The sequence below is a fragment of the Solanum lycopersicum genome, chromosome 1 (assembly GCF_036512215.1).
Source record: "Solanum lycopersicum chromosome 1, SLM_r2.1".
In the NCBI taxonomy this organism is placed as follows: Eukaryota; Viridiplantae; Streptophyta; class Magnoliopsida; order Solanales; family Solanaceae; genus Solanum; species Solanum lycopersicum.
In genome coordinates this window covers 8,257,662-8,275,083 of record NC_090800.1, presented here as the reverse complement: position 1 = coordinate 8,275,083, position 17,422 = coordinate 8,257,662, and the positions used below count along the sequence as shown (strand labels likewise).

At 33.6% G+C, this 17,422-nt stretch overlaps 1 protein-coding gene across 1 annotated transcript in view; it reads right to left on the bottom strand.

Moving 5' to 3' along the window:
- LOC101243809 (phospholipid-transporting ATPase 3-like) overlaps positions 1-11,761 on the bottom strand; it is a 28,094-nt gene extending 16,333 nt beyond the window's left edge. Inside the window, exons 1-5 of the mRNA XM_004228317.5 lie at positions 11,351-11,761; positions 9,507-9,572; positions 8,243-8,304; positions 7,723-7,804; positions 7,437-7,547 (exon numbers count right to left, since the gene is read on the bottom strand). Of these exons, the coding sequence (XP_004228365.2) occupies positions 7,437-7,547; positions 7,723-7,804; positions 8,243-8,304; positions 9,507-9,572; positions 11,351-11,524 (495 nt within the window). The 5' untranslated portion in view covers positions 11,525-11,761. The remainder of the gene's footprint in view (positions 1-7,436; positions 7,548-7,722; positions 7,805-8,242; positions 8,305-9,506; positions 9,573-11,350) is intronic.
- Between the last annotated feature and the right edge of the window lie 5,661 nt (positions 11,762-17,422).

Sequence of the window (17,422 nt, the reverse complement as noted above, 5' to 3'; positions counted from 1 at the left end):
TTCAAATATTTAGGGAGGAGCTAGTAAAGAGCATTTTCTATTTGTGAGGCGCCTCGCGAATGCCAATCACATATCTGTTATGGCCTACTCCCATGCTGAAAGGATTATAACTAAACTGAACAAGCAGACTGTATTTTTCGTAGAACCCTTCAGATTCAACCATATTGAAAAGCTGTAACATTCTAAATAACTGGAGGTCCACGCTCCTCTCTTCTTTTCTTTAATCATTAGGTCCAATAACAACAAAAAAAAATCCCAAAGTGGGAGTCTGGGGAGGACGGAGTGTACCTTACCTCTACTCGTGGAGGTAGAAAGGTTGTTTCGTGAGACTCTCGGCTCAAGTATTGCATATCAGAGCAGTAAGAAAAAGAAAAGACAAAAGCAAAGAATACATGGCAAACAAAAGAGAAAGTATTACATAGCGTTCAGAGCAAAGGAACACTAGCAATAGCAAAATAGAGCGACAACTAAAGCACAAGAAATAACATGTAGCAACATATAATGAAGGACAAAAACTATACAGGATACTACTGAGAGTGATGTGCAGTGAATGAATAGCATGAGGTGAGTTGTTTTACACAACACGGGGTTAAACCACAACACGAGGCATAAGCCTTATGGATCCTCAACAATTTATTACCAAGTAAATAAGCAAAAGTAAATTTAAGTTGCCAGATTTGAATAATTAAAAAGTAAGTTTCTCAATAACTTTGCAAATAAATTCAAATACATCACGAATAATATAGAAAAAAATTATTATAATTTTTATTTGAGATAAGCAACAACACTAAAAATGATAATAGTTGAGAAAATCTTTAAAATGAAATTAGCATCCACTACTCCATCATCGACCTCCACATCTACTAGTCTTTCCCCACCCTCAACTAATATTTGAATTGATTTTTATTGATGTTAGAATCCTAAGAATATTCTATAGCATATGTAAATATAGTAGGTAGCTTAATTTCCTCCTAGATTTACTCTGCCTTGATTTAATATTGATTTGTATTGATTAGGTATTGATTTCCTTTCCTTTTCAGGACATGTAAACCTAGCTATTTAAACCCCAATAGCTTGTGGGAATAATCAAGCTGAGTTCTCTCACTAACTCTTATATTCTCACTTGGTATTAGAGCTTTCTTTAGTGAGGAAGCAAGAATAATAAGAGAACGAAATTGCTGATTCTTTTTCAGCAAAAACCTCCACTGTTCTGCGATTCCGACACTCTCCAGGGGTATTGTGCATATACCAGTACCGCCATTATGATCGGAATCCTTGCAGATTGTGTTTTTCAGCCACATTTCTGGCAGTCTTTTTTTTCAGCAACTTTATCCGGCAAGACAGCAAGCAGATCTCCAGTTTAGCAAGCAGATCTCCAGTTCCTGTTCTTCAGGGTTTTTTTTCTCCGAGAATTTACTTTATTTCTTCTGAACACTAATAAATCTGTTTTTCTTGTCTCTCGGATCTGATATGTTTAGCACTAAATCATGGCATCACCACAGAACCTTTGACAGGTAGTGCAAACTATTTATCTTGGTTCTCCTTTGTAAACAAGGGACAAGTATTCAGGATCACTTGGTTACACAGCCCAAGTATTACTGAAAAAGATAGGGATGAATGGGAGAAGATTGATGCTCAATTGTGTAGTCTGTTATGGAAATCTATTGATCAAAGTTGATGCCATTGTTTCGACCATTCCAGACTTACTTTTTAGTTTGGGAAAAGGTTCGTGGGCTGTACACAAATGATATATCCTGCTTTTATAATGTGATTTCTCGGTTGACTAATCTTAAAAAGCTGGAACTTAATGAGTTAATGCCCCCTACTCCAAATGTTGAAAAGCAATTAGAGCAGTGTCAGAAGACGTTTCTAGTTGTTACACTTGCTGGACTTCCATCTGATCTTGATTCAATGAGACATCAAATTTTGGCTTGCTCTACTGTTCCAGTTGTGGATGACTTGTTTGCTCGATTGTTACGACTAGCTGCCCCACCTATGCCGTCTAGTCATCCAGTAACACTTGCAGGTTCTTCTGTCCTAGAAGAACAGGCTGCATTTCAGACCGAAAATCGGCATGGAGGCCGGCATTGGAAGCAACGACCAAGATGTGGTTGTTGTAACAAATTGGGTCATACCCGTGAGGAGTGCTACTCTCTACATGGTTAACCAAAGAATGCTCATGTGATCAAATTGAAAACACTAGTAATCACATCAATCAATTGTTCTCTTTGTTTGAGATAGAAAACAATGACTTTCTTCAGTATCAGGCGAGTAAGCACACATCTTCATTTATAGCTTCTAGTGCCCAAGTTGGTAATCCTGTTGCTTGTATCTCATAGTCTACCACAATTGGCCCTTGGGTTATGAAAACAGGTGCTTCTGACCACGTTTCTGGTAAGAAATCTTTATTGGCTAATATTACTTACTCTCAGTCCCTTCCCACTATAGCATTAGCCAATGGTTCTCAGACTATGGTAGCCGGAGTCGGTCAAGCCAATCCTTTACCTTCCTTGACTCTAAATAATGTTTTTTTTGTCCCTGGTCCCTTTAGCCTCTTGTCAATAAGTCGTTTGGCTAAGGCTTTAAATTGTTTCGTCTTATTTTAATAGTGACTTCTTTGTCATACAAGACCAAATCCATGTATGGGAAGGATGATTGGTGAAGGGCATGAGTCAAATGGACTTTACATTATCAATTCTCACAAATCACTACCGTTTGTTCAATCTCAGACTCTCTAGATTTAAACCACAGACGATTGGACATCCTAGATTATCCAAACTTCAAAAGACGGTACCTAACTTGTCCAAATTGTCTAAGTTTGATGGTGAGTCATGTCAATTGGAGAATCATACCCAAGCTACTTTTCCATGTAGTCCTAATAATCGTGCAGAGTCTCTTTTTCATTCAGTTCATTATGATATTTGGGGTCCTAGTAGAGTCAAATCTACATTGGGTTTTAAGTATTTTGTTACTTTCATCGATGATTACTCAAGGTGCACTTGGATGTTATTAATGAAAGATCATTCTAAAATATTTTCCATATTTCAAACTTTTTGTGCTGAAATAAAAAACTGGGTTAGCGTCTCTATTCGCATTTTTAGTAGTGATAATGCACGTGAATATTTATCTTGTCCTTACACTGCACAACAAAATGGAAATGCAGAGAGAAAAAACAGGCATATTGTTGGAGACTGCACACACTCTTCTCATACAAGCAAATGTCGCATTGCAATTTTGGGGGGACGCAGTGATCACCTCTTGTTATTTAATTAACCGTATGCCTTCCATTACTACTCATAATTAGGTACCTCAATCTGGTTTGTTTCCCAAGTCAACTTAATTCTCTCTTCCGCCATGCGTCTTTGGGAGACGTGTTTTGTCCATATACTCGCTCCAGGAAAAGACAAATTTGCTCCTCATGCTCTTAAATGTCTTTCTCGATTATTCAAGGGTACAGAAGGGATATCGATGCTTCTACCCTAACCTTCAGCGATACCTCATGTCAGCTGATGTTACTTTTTTTTAAGGTCAGGCCTACTTTACATCCTCTTCTGCTGAGCAATTAGACATTTTTGAGAATCTACCAGTTCGGTCCTTTGGGGTTCCCACCATAGTTCATCCTTCCACATCATCTCCTATGACTCCATCTACCTCCTCTGCACCTCCACCGCTATTAATCTATCATTGTCATCTGAGCTCTGATGAGCCCTCCACCAGAATCCTTGCCTGTTGAGGGCTTGTCTACACTGAGTTCTTCATTCCCACTCGAAAAGGTAATCGCCCTACTCGTAACCCTCATCCTATCTTTACTTGTTTGAGCTATCATTATTCGTCACCGGCCCATTCTGCCTTTTTATCATCATTATCATTTGTGTCTACAAGCTATGATCGAAGAAATGTTTGCCTTACACTTAAGTGGTACTTAGGAGCTTCTTTTCTACCTCCAGATAAATCTATAGTTGGTTGTCGGTGGGTATATACAATGAAGGTTAGGTATGATGGATAGATTGATCGCCTAAAAGCTAGACTAGTGGCCAAGGCTTATACACAGATTTTTGTTCTTGACTATGGTGATACTTTCTCTCCAGTGGCCAGGATTGCTTCAGCCCGTCTCTTTTTATCCATGGTTGCGGTTCGTTATTGGCCTCTCTAACAGTTGAATATTAAAAATGCGTATCTTCATGGAGATCTCGAAGATGAGGTATATATGGAGCAACCACCTGGTTTTTTTGCTGCAGCGTGAGTCTAGTAACATGGTGTGCAGACTACGATGAGCACTTTATGGCCTAAAGCAGTCTCCTCGAGCATGGTTTGGGAAGTTATCATGGTTATTCAGGAGTTTGGCATGGTACGAAGTGAAGCTGATCATTCTGTGTTCTATTGTCACTCAAGTGTGCATGTATTTGGTAGTGTATAGATGACAGAGTTATCACAGGTAATGATAAGGGAATTACCAAATTGAAACATCACCTTTTCTGGCACTTTCAGACTAAGATCTTGGTCGACGGAGGTACTTCTTGGGCATTGAGGTGGCTCAATCCAAATCAGGAATTGCCATTTCACAGAGAAAGTATGCACTTGATATTCTTGAAGAATCGGGGATGAAAAATTGTAGGCTTGTTGATTCTTCGATGGATTCAAATGTCAGGTCGGGGGGAACCTCTTAGCGATTCAAGAAGATATAGAAGGCTAGTAGGGAAGTTGAATTATCAATCGGTTCTTGAATTCTTCTGGTGACGGTCATTGAAATGCAATTAGTCGCATTCTTTGATAGATAAAATCTGCTACAGGGAAATGACTTCTTTACAAAGATCGAGGACATGAAAAAATTGTTGAATACTCAGATGCAGATTGGGCAGGATCACCCTCTAACAGACGATCCACTTCTAGATATTGTGTTCTAGTTGGGGATATTTGGTGTCTTTGAAAAGTAAGAAACAAAATGTGGTTACTAGATCTAGTGCAGAAGCAGAATGTCGGGCTATCGTGGTGGCAACATGTGAACTCATATGGATCAAGCAACTACTGAATGAGTTGAAATTTAAAGATACTAAAGGAATGAAACTTGTGTACATAATCAAGTTGCACTTCATATTGCATAGAATCCAGTATTCATGAGAGGACCAAACATATAAAGATTGATTGTCATTTTGTTAGAGAAAAGGTACTTTCAGAAGACAGTCACAAGGTTGGTGCAGTCAAGTGATCAGTTTGCAGACATATTCACCAAGTCCGTAGTTGGTCCCAAAACAAGTTATACATGTAACAAGCTTGGTACATATAATTTGTATACACCATCTTGAGGGGGAATGTTAGAATTCTAAGAATATTCTATAGCATATGTAAATATAGTAGGTAGCTAGATTTCCTCCTAAATTTAGAATTCTAAGAATATTCTATAGCATATGTAAATATACTAGGTAGCTTGATTTCCTCCTAAATTTACTTTATAGCTTGATTTGATATTGATTTGTAGTGATTAGGTATTGAGCTCCTTTCCTTTTTAGGACATGTATACTTAGTTATTTAAACCCCAATAGCTTGTGGGAATAATCAAGCTGAGTTCTCTCTCAAACTCATATCTTCTCACAATTGATGTATTAAATAGGAGAGAAATAAAACGTGTAAGAGCAATGACAAAAGCTGGATAAAGTTGACTCACAAATATAGTGTTATCGAATTCCTATCCTATCAATTTCAGGCATAATCATCTCAGGAAACAATATCATTTTATATGAGAGTTGTTTTCCCTATTCATATACTTGAGAAAAAATCACTACAATGTAAAAACATGATAGCATATAGTATAAATATCACTACACCAAAATTAAAGAAGATACAGAGCAAATATATTTTAAAATAACAAACATCAAATTTGACGCTCAAGGTATAATATTTTGCTTCCGGAGCCTACGCCTGCGCCATATGGATCTATGACTTCCAGTTATGCCCCGAAACATTTTTAGGACACCCCACCCCGAGACTCTCCCCAAAAACACCTTTGAGAACAGAGTCTAGCACTTTTGCACAATTGAAAGTGAACACTAATTGTATCGTGTCTTCTACAAATGCACTTTAGTTCCACCAAGGTGAGAAATCTAAGATTAAATGACTTTTGTTTCTTTTATTTATCATTGCCCTTATTTCAATTTGTTTGCCTTATTTTGATTTCACATGGAGTTAAAGAAAGTAAAGAAGAAATTTTTGACTTAAATTAAAAATATGCCGAGTACCGAAATGTCTTTAATGTTGTGGTCTTAAACATATCATATGGAAAGTTGGAATTAAAAGGTCATCAAAAAGGGAAACAGACATTCTATTTTAAATGGACTAAAAAGAAGAGTAAGAAGAACAAATTGAAACACAGGTAGTGAGTTTCCATAGAACATCTGGAAAAGCATGGCTTCTACCAAGATTAAATGTTTCAGTCGGTAAGTAGTGAAGCGACCATGCCTTACATATGAGGTTCTACAAAAGAAGGGGAGAGTAGTAGTGACGATGTTTTTTGTGCAATGAAACTAGAGAGACAATTAACAATGTCTGTTTTGCATTGCAAGTTCACTACACAACTGTGAAACCTATTCCTCATTCTTACAAAGATTGAATGGACAATGCCTAAACATACTGCAGTGATGAGCTCCTGGATGAGAAAAGGGGGTAGCAAGAGTCGGAAAAAATGGTGGAGGATAATACTGTTATGCATATGGTGGACGGTATGGAAGGAAACGAATGGAAGATGTTTTGAAGACAAGATCAAGCCCATTAATGATGTGAAATGGAACTGTTTAGTGTCTTTTTTCTTGGTGTAAAGGAAATTGTATAGAGGAAGTAGATGAGATGATAGCTGTCTTAGGTTAACCATACTACCTTGTAATTTTTGGAGGTGGCCAGCATTCCTCAACAGTACTAATTCTCAAAAAAAAAAAAAATTTATAGATCATCTTCCCCATCTCAAGTGTTGATGACTCAAAACCTACATTTGAAAGGACATAATAACACTAATTGGAGTCATGACCAGACATTCAGCTCCAAAAACACCACGCTAATGTTTGACTTCTAGAAAAAATCAGAAGAAGCAAACCAGAATATGTATCTTCATTTGTCTGCTAATTATCCACAATAATCAGTTCCAACTATGAGCTGAACTTCTTACACTATGATGCAATCTATGGTTCTAGTTACATAGGTTACAGAGGTTGCCTAGCAGAATGTTAGTAGGGGAGGTCAGTGGCATACTTCATATGAATTCCCCAAAATATACAAAAAGCCCTCAAGAAATTCAATGTGTCCATGCTGGTAACACACTTGTAGATATACTCACATCCCTTGCTCATATAACAAAGCAATTGGCATAACAAGCTAAATAAAGATCTAGAAAGCAGATATAAATGGATGTTGATGATGAGCATCAAAACAACATGAAAGTTGATACTTACTCTCACGATATCTCCAGCCTGCAGCTTCTTCCAAGGTACATTTACCCATTTCTGATCTTGCAACATGTCTATGGAGGAATTATTAATAGACTTGTCATTCTGAAAACGTTTCTGTTATAAAAAATGAGAAGGAACAAAAAAAGAAAGCATAAGCATATAGTTTCTAATCAAGAGGTAAAAGGATAAAGGTGTCATTAGCAAATTACTCTATTTAACGAATATCATATACATAGAGTCAGTTTAAGAACCAAAGGAAAAAGAAGGCAATGAAGGAAATAGTACTCACCCAGTCCTCCCAAGCCTCCTTAATAAGAGAAACGAGAAGCACCATGCTCAAAGGAAGCACATTTGTTATTGGACTTACAGGACTGTATTCAAACAAGACTTCTTTTTCAGGTACAAATCATGAGAAAATATAGCACATGTCATCAAAATATAAATTAATTTCCATTACCGTTTAAACACACACACACACATATATATATATATAAATTCTTGAAATAATTTGCAAACGCCTTGCAAACCAAAAACAAAAAAAGTGAAATTTTATTATTTAATGATGAAGGCAAACAAGCACCAATAGCATCACAAACAGTGAACTCTAATCTTGTCAAGATGATTAACACAATAGAATACTCTACACTAGACTTTTCACACTTTTTTTTAATGACCGTGGTCGCCGGGACAGTTCTCGCCCATCTCGATTAATTCCACGGGAAACTTGATAAAGTTTTCACTCATTTTCAGCACAAATAATGCATACTATGAGGGAGGGGGAGGAGGGGGAGTTAATAAGGGTTAAATACCTGATTGGTGTGCATGACAAAATTGAGATCATAAGGAAGTACAGATTAGCCACCCGCCTGAACTGTCAGAGTAAAGAACAGAGACAAGATGAGGGCTATAGAACAACATGCTTTGAACAATATGGCTGCATGGCATCATTCTTCAAGCTGAATGAACTTGCTATATGTAAAATGATTTTGTTGAAACAACATCTTTAATTGCCAAAAACACTAATAGACACAATTCGTTTTGTTTTTCAGACTTCAGGAAGGTAGATTATATTTACTAATAGACACAGTTGATACGGTTTTCGTCTTTTCTTCTTCCTCTAGAGCCAAGCTAAATAACTAATAAAAAGAGAAGGTCCAGCTGAACAGGCCTCAATCCCTGTACCATCATCATCCATTACAAACCAAGTCAATTTCAAACTCTTTCCCCACAGTCGAGTCGAGATGCTACTGACAATGCAAAGGAGATGATCTAGGCCATTGCCTGAACTTACACACATAAAATACCAACTAGTTTACGTAAATTTGTTTTGACATTTCTCCCTTTGCCACCGGAGAAGGAAATAAAAACAGCTTCTTAGTGCCCTAGAATTCCATAGCAATAGGTTTTAAAAGGCAGATTCTTGTCTAACCAAAATCTTATAGTATTATGATTTAAGTGAGAACATTTTCCCAAACCTGATCTACACAAAATTGGCTAACATTATATTATGCTTGTAGAGGACTTCAAATATTTCAGCAACCTTTTTCAAAAAGAAAAAAAATATAAAAACTAACAGTCATGACCACTTCCCACCAAACAGAAACAGGACAGTTTACAAACTTAGTCTGCGTCCATTTCACAAGTTACGAGGATTAACATGAAGGAGGGAAACCACTAGCTGCTATTTAAAGAAAGATAAAATTTGGGAGGGAAGTCAAGAAACTATATGATGAACTTCTTAACAACCGATAGCATATCGAAAAAAAGACATTAAAAAAGGCTCAGTAGTTACTTTAGGAACTTCTCCCTCTTCATTTCCCATTAATAGGCTGGGGAACTTAGTTATGTCACACTCATCAAAGTTGTCTGCAAGATCTGCTCTTGGCACAACAGGATTGTAGGAAATTAAGAAATTAGAGGGCTTTTGTATGTGTCCTTTAAATTATATACCAACACTGCGTGGTTTCAAATGGAAGAATAATTTACTGTTTAAGTTGGAGTAAATACGTAAAACCTAATTCAGCAAAAGTAATAAGCTTAAAAGGACACAGGAAAAGAGCAAAGCCAATTTACCTGTTCAAATAACCCCTTTGGCAGGAACGTTAGGACATCATACTTTGTCGTTGAAACAGAATTTCCCTGAAAATAAAATTATTGCAACTAATCAAGATCAAAGCTAAAATATGTGTATAACAAACTTGGTGAGGAACAGAATTGATACACAAGGGACTATAAGATACCATTTGACAGTTTCCTTAATACATCACTTAACTTGCACCTTGTCAGCATGAGGCATGTTTTTATTGTGTGTCAGCGAAAGGCATGTTTATATTTTATTACACTTTACTAAACCATCCAAATAGATTGACAGAAAAAGCAGCTGAATTTCCTTGTTTCTCTTATTTGTTTTTCCATCTCCTTAATCAGTTGACCAAACAACTAGCTTATATAACTGAAAGCTTAAGAAAAGTTTGGAAACTTGGTGCACAGAATCAGCTGTATCAGCTCCAAAGGAATAGAGGTTTAAGTAAATTAGATGAAAACAAGGAATATTTTTCTTCTTTTTCGTATTCTTCGAGTGTAGAAATAAGCACACACCCAAAGCACATTTAAAATAATCAAAAAGCTTCAGAGAACACAGAAGTAACAGATACTCTTGCAAGAAAGCAATAATTATTTTACTTTATTTCAATCAGGTAAATGTATAGCGACTAACACTTAAAACTACACTGATAGCATAAACAACCTCTAGACTGTCAGTTTATTTAAACTAGATCCAAATAAAAAGGGTTTAACTAATAAACATTGACAACATGAAGATATTTCAACATAATAGAGTGTTTCATTTAAAGTAACCCAAATTTTTGTCCTTAAGGCCAGAAAGAAATTGGAACAAACATTTACTTCTCCTTCTAAATGATTACTCCCTCCGTTTTAATTGTTTGGTTTGACTTGGCACGGAATTTAAGAGAGTAAAGAAGCCTTTTGAATTTTGCGATCTTAAACTAAAAATTTGTAGAATGTACCAAAATACCCTTTAAGTTTGTGTCTTAAATATGTCATGTGGAAAGTTAAAACTAAAGAGTTGCCTAAAAGAGAAAGAGGATTTTTTTCGCAATGGGCTAAAAAAGAAAGTAAGACAAACAAATTGAAAGGGAGGGAGTACTTTACTCTAAGCATCTCTTGCCAACTAAAACCTTAGATAAACTCAATAGTTCCAAGTTCTCAATCAATTTCGTCAAATCCCTAGACCCACATTCACCACTTCAAAAACTTCATCCCCATACCGAGCATCTTTACCGTAGAGATAAATAAACTAAACTAAAATAGAAAATTGCTCAGTGGAAGTAATAAAGACCACATTTTTATATATAAGTAAACATTAATACTACCCAGTCAGTATTACCCCGTATCCACCAACTTAAAATTTTAAAATAACCAAATCCACTCAGGAAATAACAGATACAACAATCAGATGAAATGTACAATTTTTTTAATCAGACACTCAATGTTTTCCCCTTCAATCCTAAGAACGTACAAGAATAACAGCTACTATGTCTCAGTCTCAAGTTAGCTAGAGTTAATCTATATGCATCCTCACCATCCATTTGCTTCATTTGAACCCATAAAAGACAATAATATATGCACAAACACCAGCCTTTGCTTTGAACCTATATTAGCTCAAAAATGCATTAATATGTATAGATTTTAATTGTCAACTCAGTAACGTATACGAACTATGGATTTGGTTATAGTACAGAACCTATAAAATTCAAATCCTAGCTTCACCTACACAAAAGCACTCTCTCACACACACTAAGTAGCGTCTTTATCCATCCAGTACTACTGATTATCCACTAACAGAAACCAATCCTCAGTCATTTCAAAAATAAGTAAGAAATTAGAAACAAAATTACCTTGAATTTAGCAAGGGCATTAGCATCACGATCATTCAGAAAAACAGTTCGATGACCTGGTGCTTGAGGTTGTACTTGACCAAGACGAATACTTCGAGACGATGAAATACGATTAAGTATCGGTGCCCTATTTGTACTAGCTGCCGATCCAGATCCTCTCCATCCTCCGCCCATTCTTCAACTCCTACTCGATCTCGCCGGACCGGAGAAAATACTCGCCGGCGATAAACTCGTACTTCGTATTATTCTTTTTCAAGTGATATTTTGTTGGATTTCTCTCTTTAGTTGAATGGAGTTGAAGAAAAAAGACTTAATTGGAACTTCTTCTTCATTGTTCTTTCCTTTCTTTGTGCTACGAGATATTTTCCTTAAGAAGCGCGTGAGAAAAAAATTAAAAATATATTTTATTCTGATTAGCGAGTGTGTACACGCACTTCATAATAACCGAAACGTTGTCGTTTCGATGTTTAGTACTTCGCCTTTTCGTCGGCGTAATTGCAACTGTTTCAGTTTGAACCTATCAAAGTTTCAGGTTGTGGACGTGTGACGTGGGTTTATTTTTTATTTTGTTTTTGGTTTATTTTAAGAAAAAAAAAGTGGAAAGAAAAAATATAGTCCGAACTATAGTAAAATAGTATTCAGATATTCTCCGTCATATTCATGAGAAATTGGTGTCCTCGTTGTCAAAAATTAGAGCATATATGTTACTCACTCTTGGAGGACTAAATAAAAACATGTGATGCAATCTTATCCGTCGATCTGATAATTAATAAATGTCGAATCGATAGATAAAATTATGAAATATGTTGTCTGTTAGTATAAAGGTATATGTGCTCTAATTTCTAAACTATAAGAATATCAATATTTCAAAAATATGACGAAATATATCTAAATTTCATTTATGATAATTCAGGTTATACTTATTCATTTCCCAAAAAAAAAAAGGTGAAGTATGACCGAATGAAATTTGTATTCTCCTTTATCATAAAAAATCTTATATTATTGAAAGTTGTATAATATTATGAAATGTTAAGTATGACACATTTAAGTTTGTATTCTTTCTTTATCTTAACAAAAAAATTGTTTTAGTTAGCTTAAGGATTCATTTCACGTAGAGTTGTCAATATGGATTGGTTCAATCCATAAGGCTAATTCATACTGTTTTTGCAATTTTATGGGTTGGATGGGACTAGCCATTTATATGTAGGCTAAAAATGGTCGGTCCAGTCTATAAGTACATGAGCTATGGGATGACTGGGTCAACTCTCTTTTCTTAAAAGTATATTTTTTTATAATTTTTTAAGTTAAATTATAATTTTACAATATTATCATAAATATCGACAAGACAATATTACATGCACTATTGTTACTATTTGTTAATCAAATCTACAAATAAATTTATTTTTATAATATTAATTAAGTTTGATTTTAAGTAAAAATACAAATAGCTAAATAGAAATGTTGACCTAATTGTTTTCAAATGATCATAATAAAACACAAAACTATGATAACATTTCATAGGTTACGGACTATGTAGTGATACCCTAGAAATTTTAGAAAATTTTTATTTTTGTGTAGTACATATTTTATAAACATAATATGTAATGAAATTGTAATATTTCAAACTTTAAACAAATTTTGAGTTTAGACTCTTGTTATTTTTAATATTCTATTTTTTTTAATTTTTAATCAACTTGTATTCGGCACATGGGCTAGCCCTATCCATATTTCTCAAGTTTCACAAATCGTCAGACTCAGTCGGGCTAAAAATTTTTTTTCTTAAATGGACTTCAAAAATTGTAATTCAACCTATCAAATCACGGGTCAGATCAGTCTGACCCAACGGGCTTAGCCCATATTGACGGCTCTAATTTCATCATGCTGAGTTTCTTGTGGTCTATGATATTATGTTTATTTTTGTTTTTTTTTAAAACTATTTCTTAAATATATTTATTACGTGGTATAAATAAATGTAATTTTTAAATATTTGCCCCTTCTTAATATTAATTACTTTTCAATTAATAAATTCAAATTAGTTTTAAGAAGCTACTTTAATTTTGAGGGTCTCTATTACTCTCATACGAATTTAAGGGTGTTCACATGTCGAATTTTGATCAACTATTGGTTAAAATCAACAAAATCAAACAAATTTAATTGATTTTAAAATTATCAAAATCAAATCAAACCAATATAATGTGAATTTATCAGTTTCGATTCGATTTGATTCGATTATTCGGTTATTAACCATTCACACAAATTATTCAAAACGTGAAAAAGTAACTATAGTCCATTAAAAAATGAAAAATAGTTAGAATAGAGGACAATACAAAATTTTCGATCATAGAATTTAATATGAATAAAGTTTCAAAATTCACTATTATGGCCTAGAAGGAAGAGAACCGACATTTATAGTCCAACAAAGAATCATCATATACATTGATATACATGAACCAATAAGTTAAATATTCTCAACTTGGCAATTTTTCTTTCATAAGTAAACTATAAATAAATTTTGATGATAATTTATATAAAATCTTTAAAAATATTTATAAAGATAATATATTATGTATGTATAATAATAAAATACATTTATATAATTGTCGATTAGGTATGATTATTTCTTCCAAAAAAAATAAAACAAAAAGCATATTCAAACCAAATACTATAAATGTTTCTAAAAACCAAATAAAAACTGATTTATTTATCAATTTAGATCAATTTTCTTTTAAAACTATGACACCCAGACATACCATTGTTCAAAGTACATCTTTGATATTTTTATATAAAATAACCCACTTTAAAATATACGCACCATCCACATGAGTCAAAATAATTATAAAAAATATTTTTTTTTCTAAACCCACCCCAAATATCTCCATATATAGCACTTAACACGCCCCACTTTCACACTTGGTGTTACGATCCAAAAATAGATATGGTAAAGCTCATTTTATCTCATTAGAACAAGTCAATCTAAAATTAAAATATCATGATAAAATGCAGAAGTAAAATAAAAAATGAAAGTTTAACAACAAATATAATGCAGATAACAAATCAAATTAACTAAATCCTCAAAAATTGGTTGTCATGTGCACAAACTCTAACATATTACCATAGATTTGAAAGAAAATACAAGTCTCAAATGATGTTTCACGTGCATAAGCCTCTAATGTATTATAATAGACTTGAAAGAATACATAAGTCTCAAATGATGTTGTCTCTAAAGTAGAACAAGATCATAAATATGAGTAAGAAGGTCTACTGAGATGAAAAATTATTTCCTCACAAATGTTTGTAGGAAGTCTTAGACAAGAAGAGAATACATAATATCACGAAGATCTAGCTCGTAACCTACATCAATGTAGAAGTAATGAGTGAGTATCAAACCACATGATACTTAGTAAGCAAACTCCTAAACACAAATCAGGTAATACAAAATATGAGTACTACCACTCCAACTAAACCTCCACAACTACATCCTGCATAAAACCAACTCAACCTTACAGTTCACAATTTAAATAGCAAATAACTCGATAACAATACATTAATAGTACTTTCACTCAATTTCAATATATCATATTAAATCCCCGGTTAATATGAATTTTGAGGGACACTCTCTAACAAGATTTTCTTTATATCTAAGGCTCAAATTTGATACCTCTGGTTAAGGATGGATGAATCATATACATCCCACCATAACTTTTATTGATACTAATAATAACTTCATTTACTTTCTCTAGAATATTTGATAATATGTTGAATTTATTTGTTGTGTTCTACAAACAATGATTATGGTTGAGTAGAAGTTACTTTTCCTTTATTCGAGTTTAATCGAGTCCCAATATAAATACCGATACGCAAGTATAAAAAGGTTTTCTTCTTTTACTTATAAAAATAAGTCATTTTGCGAAAGAAATTTGAGGGTGAGCTCAAAGACTATAAGATTAAAATCATCAATCTTATATTTTTTTTAGTGAATAACCCCTTAATCTCCTTAATAAAAATATTTACTTTTTTCCTTTTTGTGTTATCTTCATATAAACTATTGTCTTCATCTTCTTCTTTTTTTTGTGCTATTAATTTAGAGTCATTTAATGTTGATAATATAAAAATATTTTGATGGAAATTAATTTTTTATCAGTTAGATTAATTTTATGCCTAGTTTTTCTCACGGTATATGATGATAATTTTAATAGCTTCAAAATAAAATTTCATGTTCTTAACCTATTAATTAACATGGTACACAATCGAATAATTGGGCAACCTATATATATCTAGAGACAAGTGGAGACATAAGACTTTCAACTAGAACAAAATATCTGTTTTTCAAATTAAAAAAGCACTCTAGAAGAAAGATAGTATGTGGATAAATATAAGTTATTTTTCTTTCTTTCTTATGTTTGACATTCATTTGAATCTTATAATCATGGATAACTTAAATCATTATTACTTGTCAAATTATTTTGCAATTCTTTTAAAACAGACTATTTATTAAGAGAATTTGAATTAGCTAAGCTGACAAATTTCAAACACTGGATGATTAAATAACAAAGAAGGTATCCAAATTATAACATTTAAATTTTTCGTTTTATTCTCCTAATACACACACAAAAACAAAGATGGAAATGACAAAACTTGATTAGCTAATATCATTTGCTCTAAAGTAAAATTAGTGGAAAAATTCACAAGTACCCTCCTAGACTATGACCGAAATTTCAGAGATACACCTTAACTAAACTAAGGTCCTATTACCCCCCTAAACTTTTTTTTTTGTAATTTTGTGTACCTTTTTAAGTTACGTGGCATCCAAATATTTCTCACGCGCCTCAATTGCGTGGAATCACGGAATGTGCCACGTAAGACAAAAGGTGCACAAAATTATAAAAGAATAAGTTGAGGGGGATAATAGGACCTTAGTTTAGTTAAATTGTGTCTCTGAAATTTCGGTCATAGTCAGAAGGGGCACTTGTGCATTTTCCCTTAAATTAATATACCAAATCATGCATACTATCATCATGTGTATGAAGGTGAAAAGAGAAAATCTTAAACATGCTTCCTACAAATGAAATGCCTAAATGCAATCTCTTCAGACTTATACCCCCAAAATCAAAGGTGATACAAATCTGTTGGAGGCCACTAGATAATGAATAAGGTGAATTGTAATACATATGGTACATCTAGAAAAAATCGTGACAGGGGATCATGAAAATTTTATATGAGGAATATGAATGGTAATCTACTTGCTAATAGGGGAAGAGAAATGAGTATATTAACAATAATCGCACAAAAAATACGACTATACTAAGACAATGATATATAGAGAGGAGAATTAATATCGACAGGTAATAGTTGAGATTTACTCCTTATTGTTAAGGATTTTTATTCTAAAAAATTGGGAGGTGGGAGGTCTTCTGATCGATAATTGAAGTAGTATATTAGATATGAACGAGGATGTGTAACAAGAATATCTGAATAACTCATATTATAAAGGAAGGCATCTGATAGGCTAATCAACTCCGAATACAATACTAGATGAAGGAGGAGCAAATACATAGTCTTTTTTTTATTATAGGGAAGGTTAATAATGATAAGCTAAATTTTTCTTATTTAAGAATCAAATTATATAAGAGATGAAAAGTTGGGGTGAAAAATGGACAAAGTTCACTACTTACCATGAACAAATACTCTAATGAAAGAACATGATGAACAAGACTTTTAACTATTCTAGTTTCTTTTATTGCAAGTAGACATTCATGGAGGACAAACAATAACAACAAATATGGATACACATAAAATAGTAAATAAACAAATTTGGTGTAATCTTTCTTGAATTGGCTAAGTTAAAAACCTGTTAATTGAACTGCTTCAATATATATGAATCATACAAATGATGCACCAAACTGCAAACCTAAAAGAACTCAAGAATCAAAATGCAAACACATATATATACAATATACAATAGACAATACACAAGCAATTACAAAAATCAAATAAGCAACACAATATGCAGCTTAAATTCAAGCCCAATTTCAATTTTACACTTCTAGGATTGGTTGATGTGCAATATGTGAT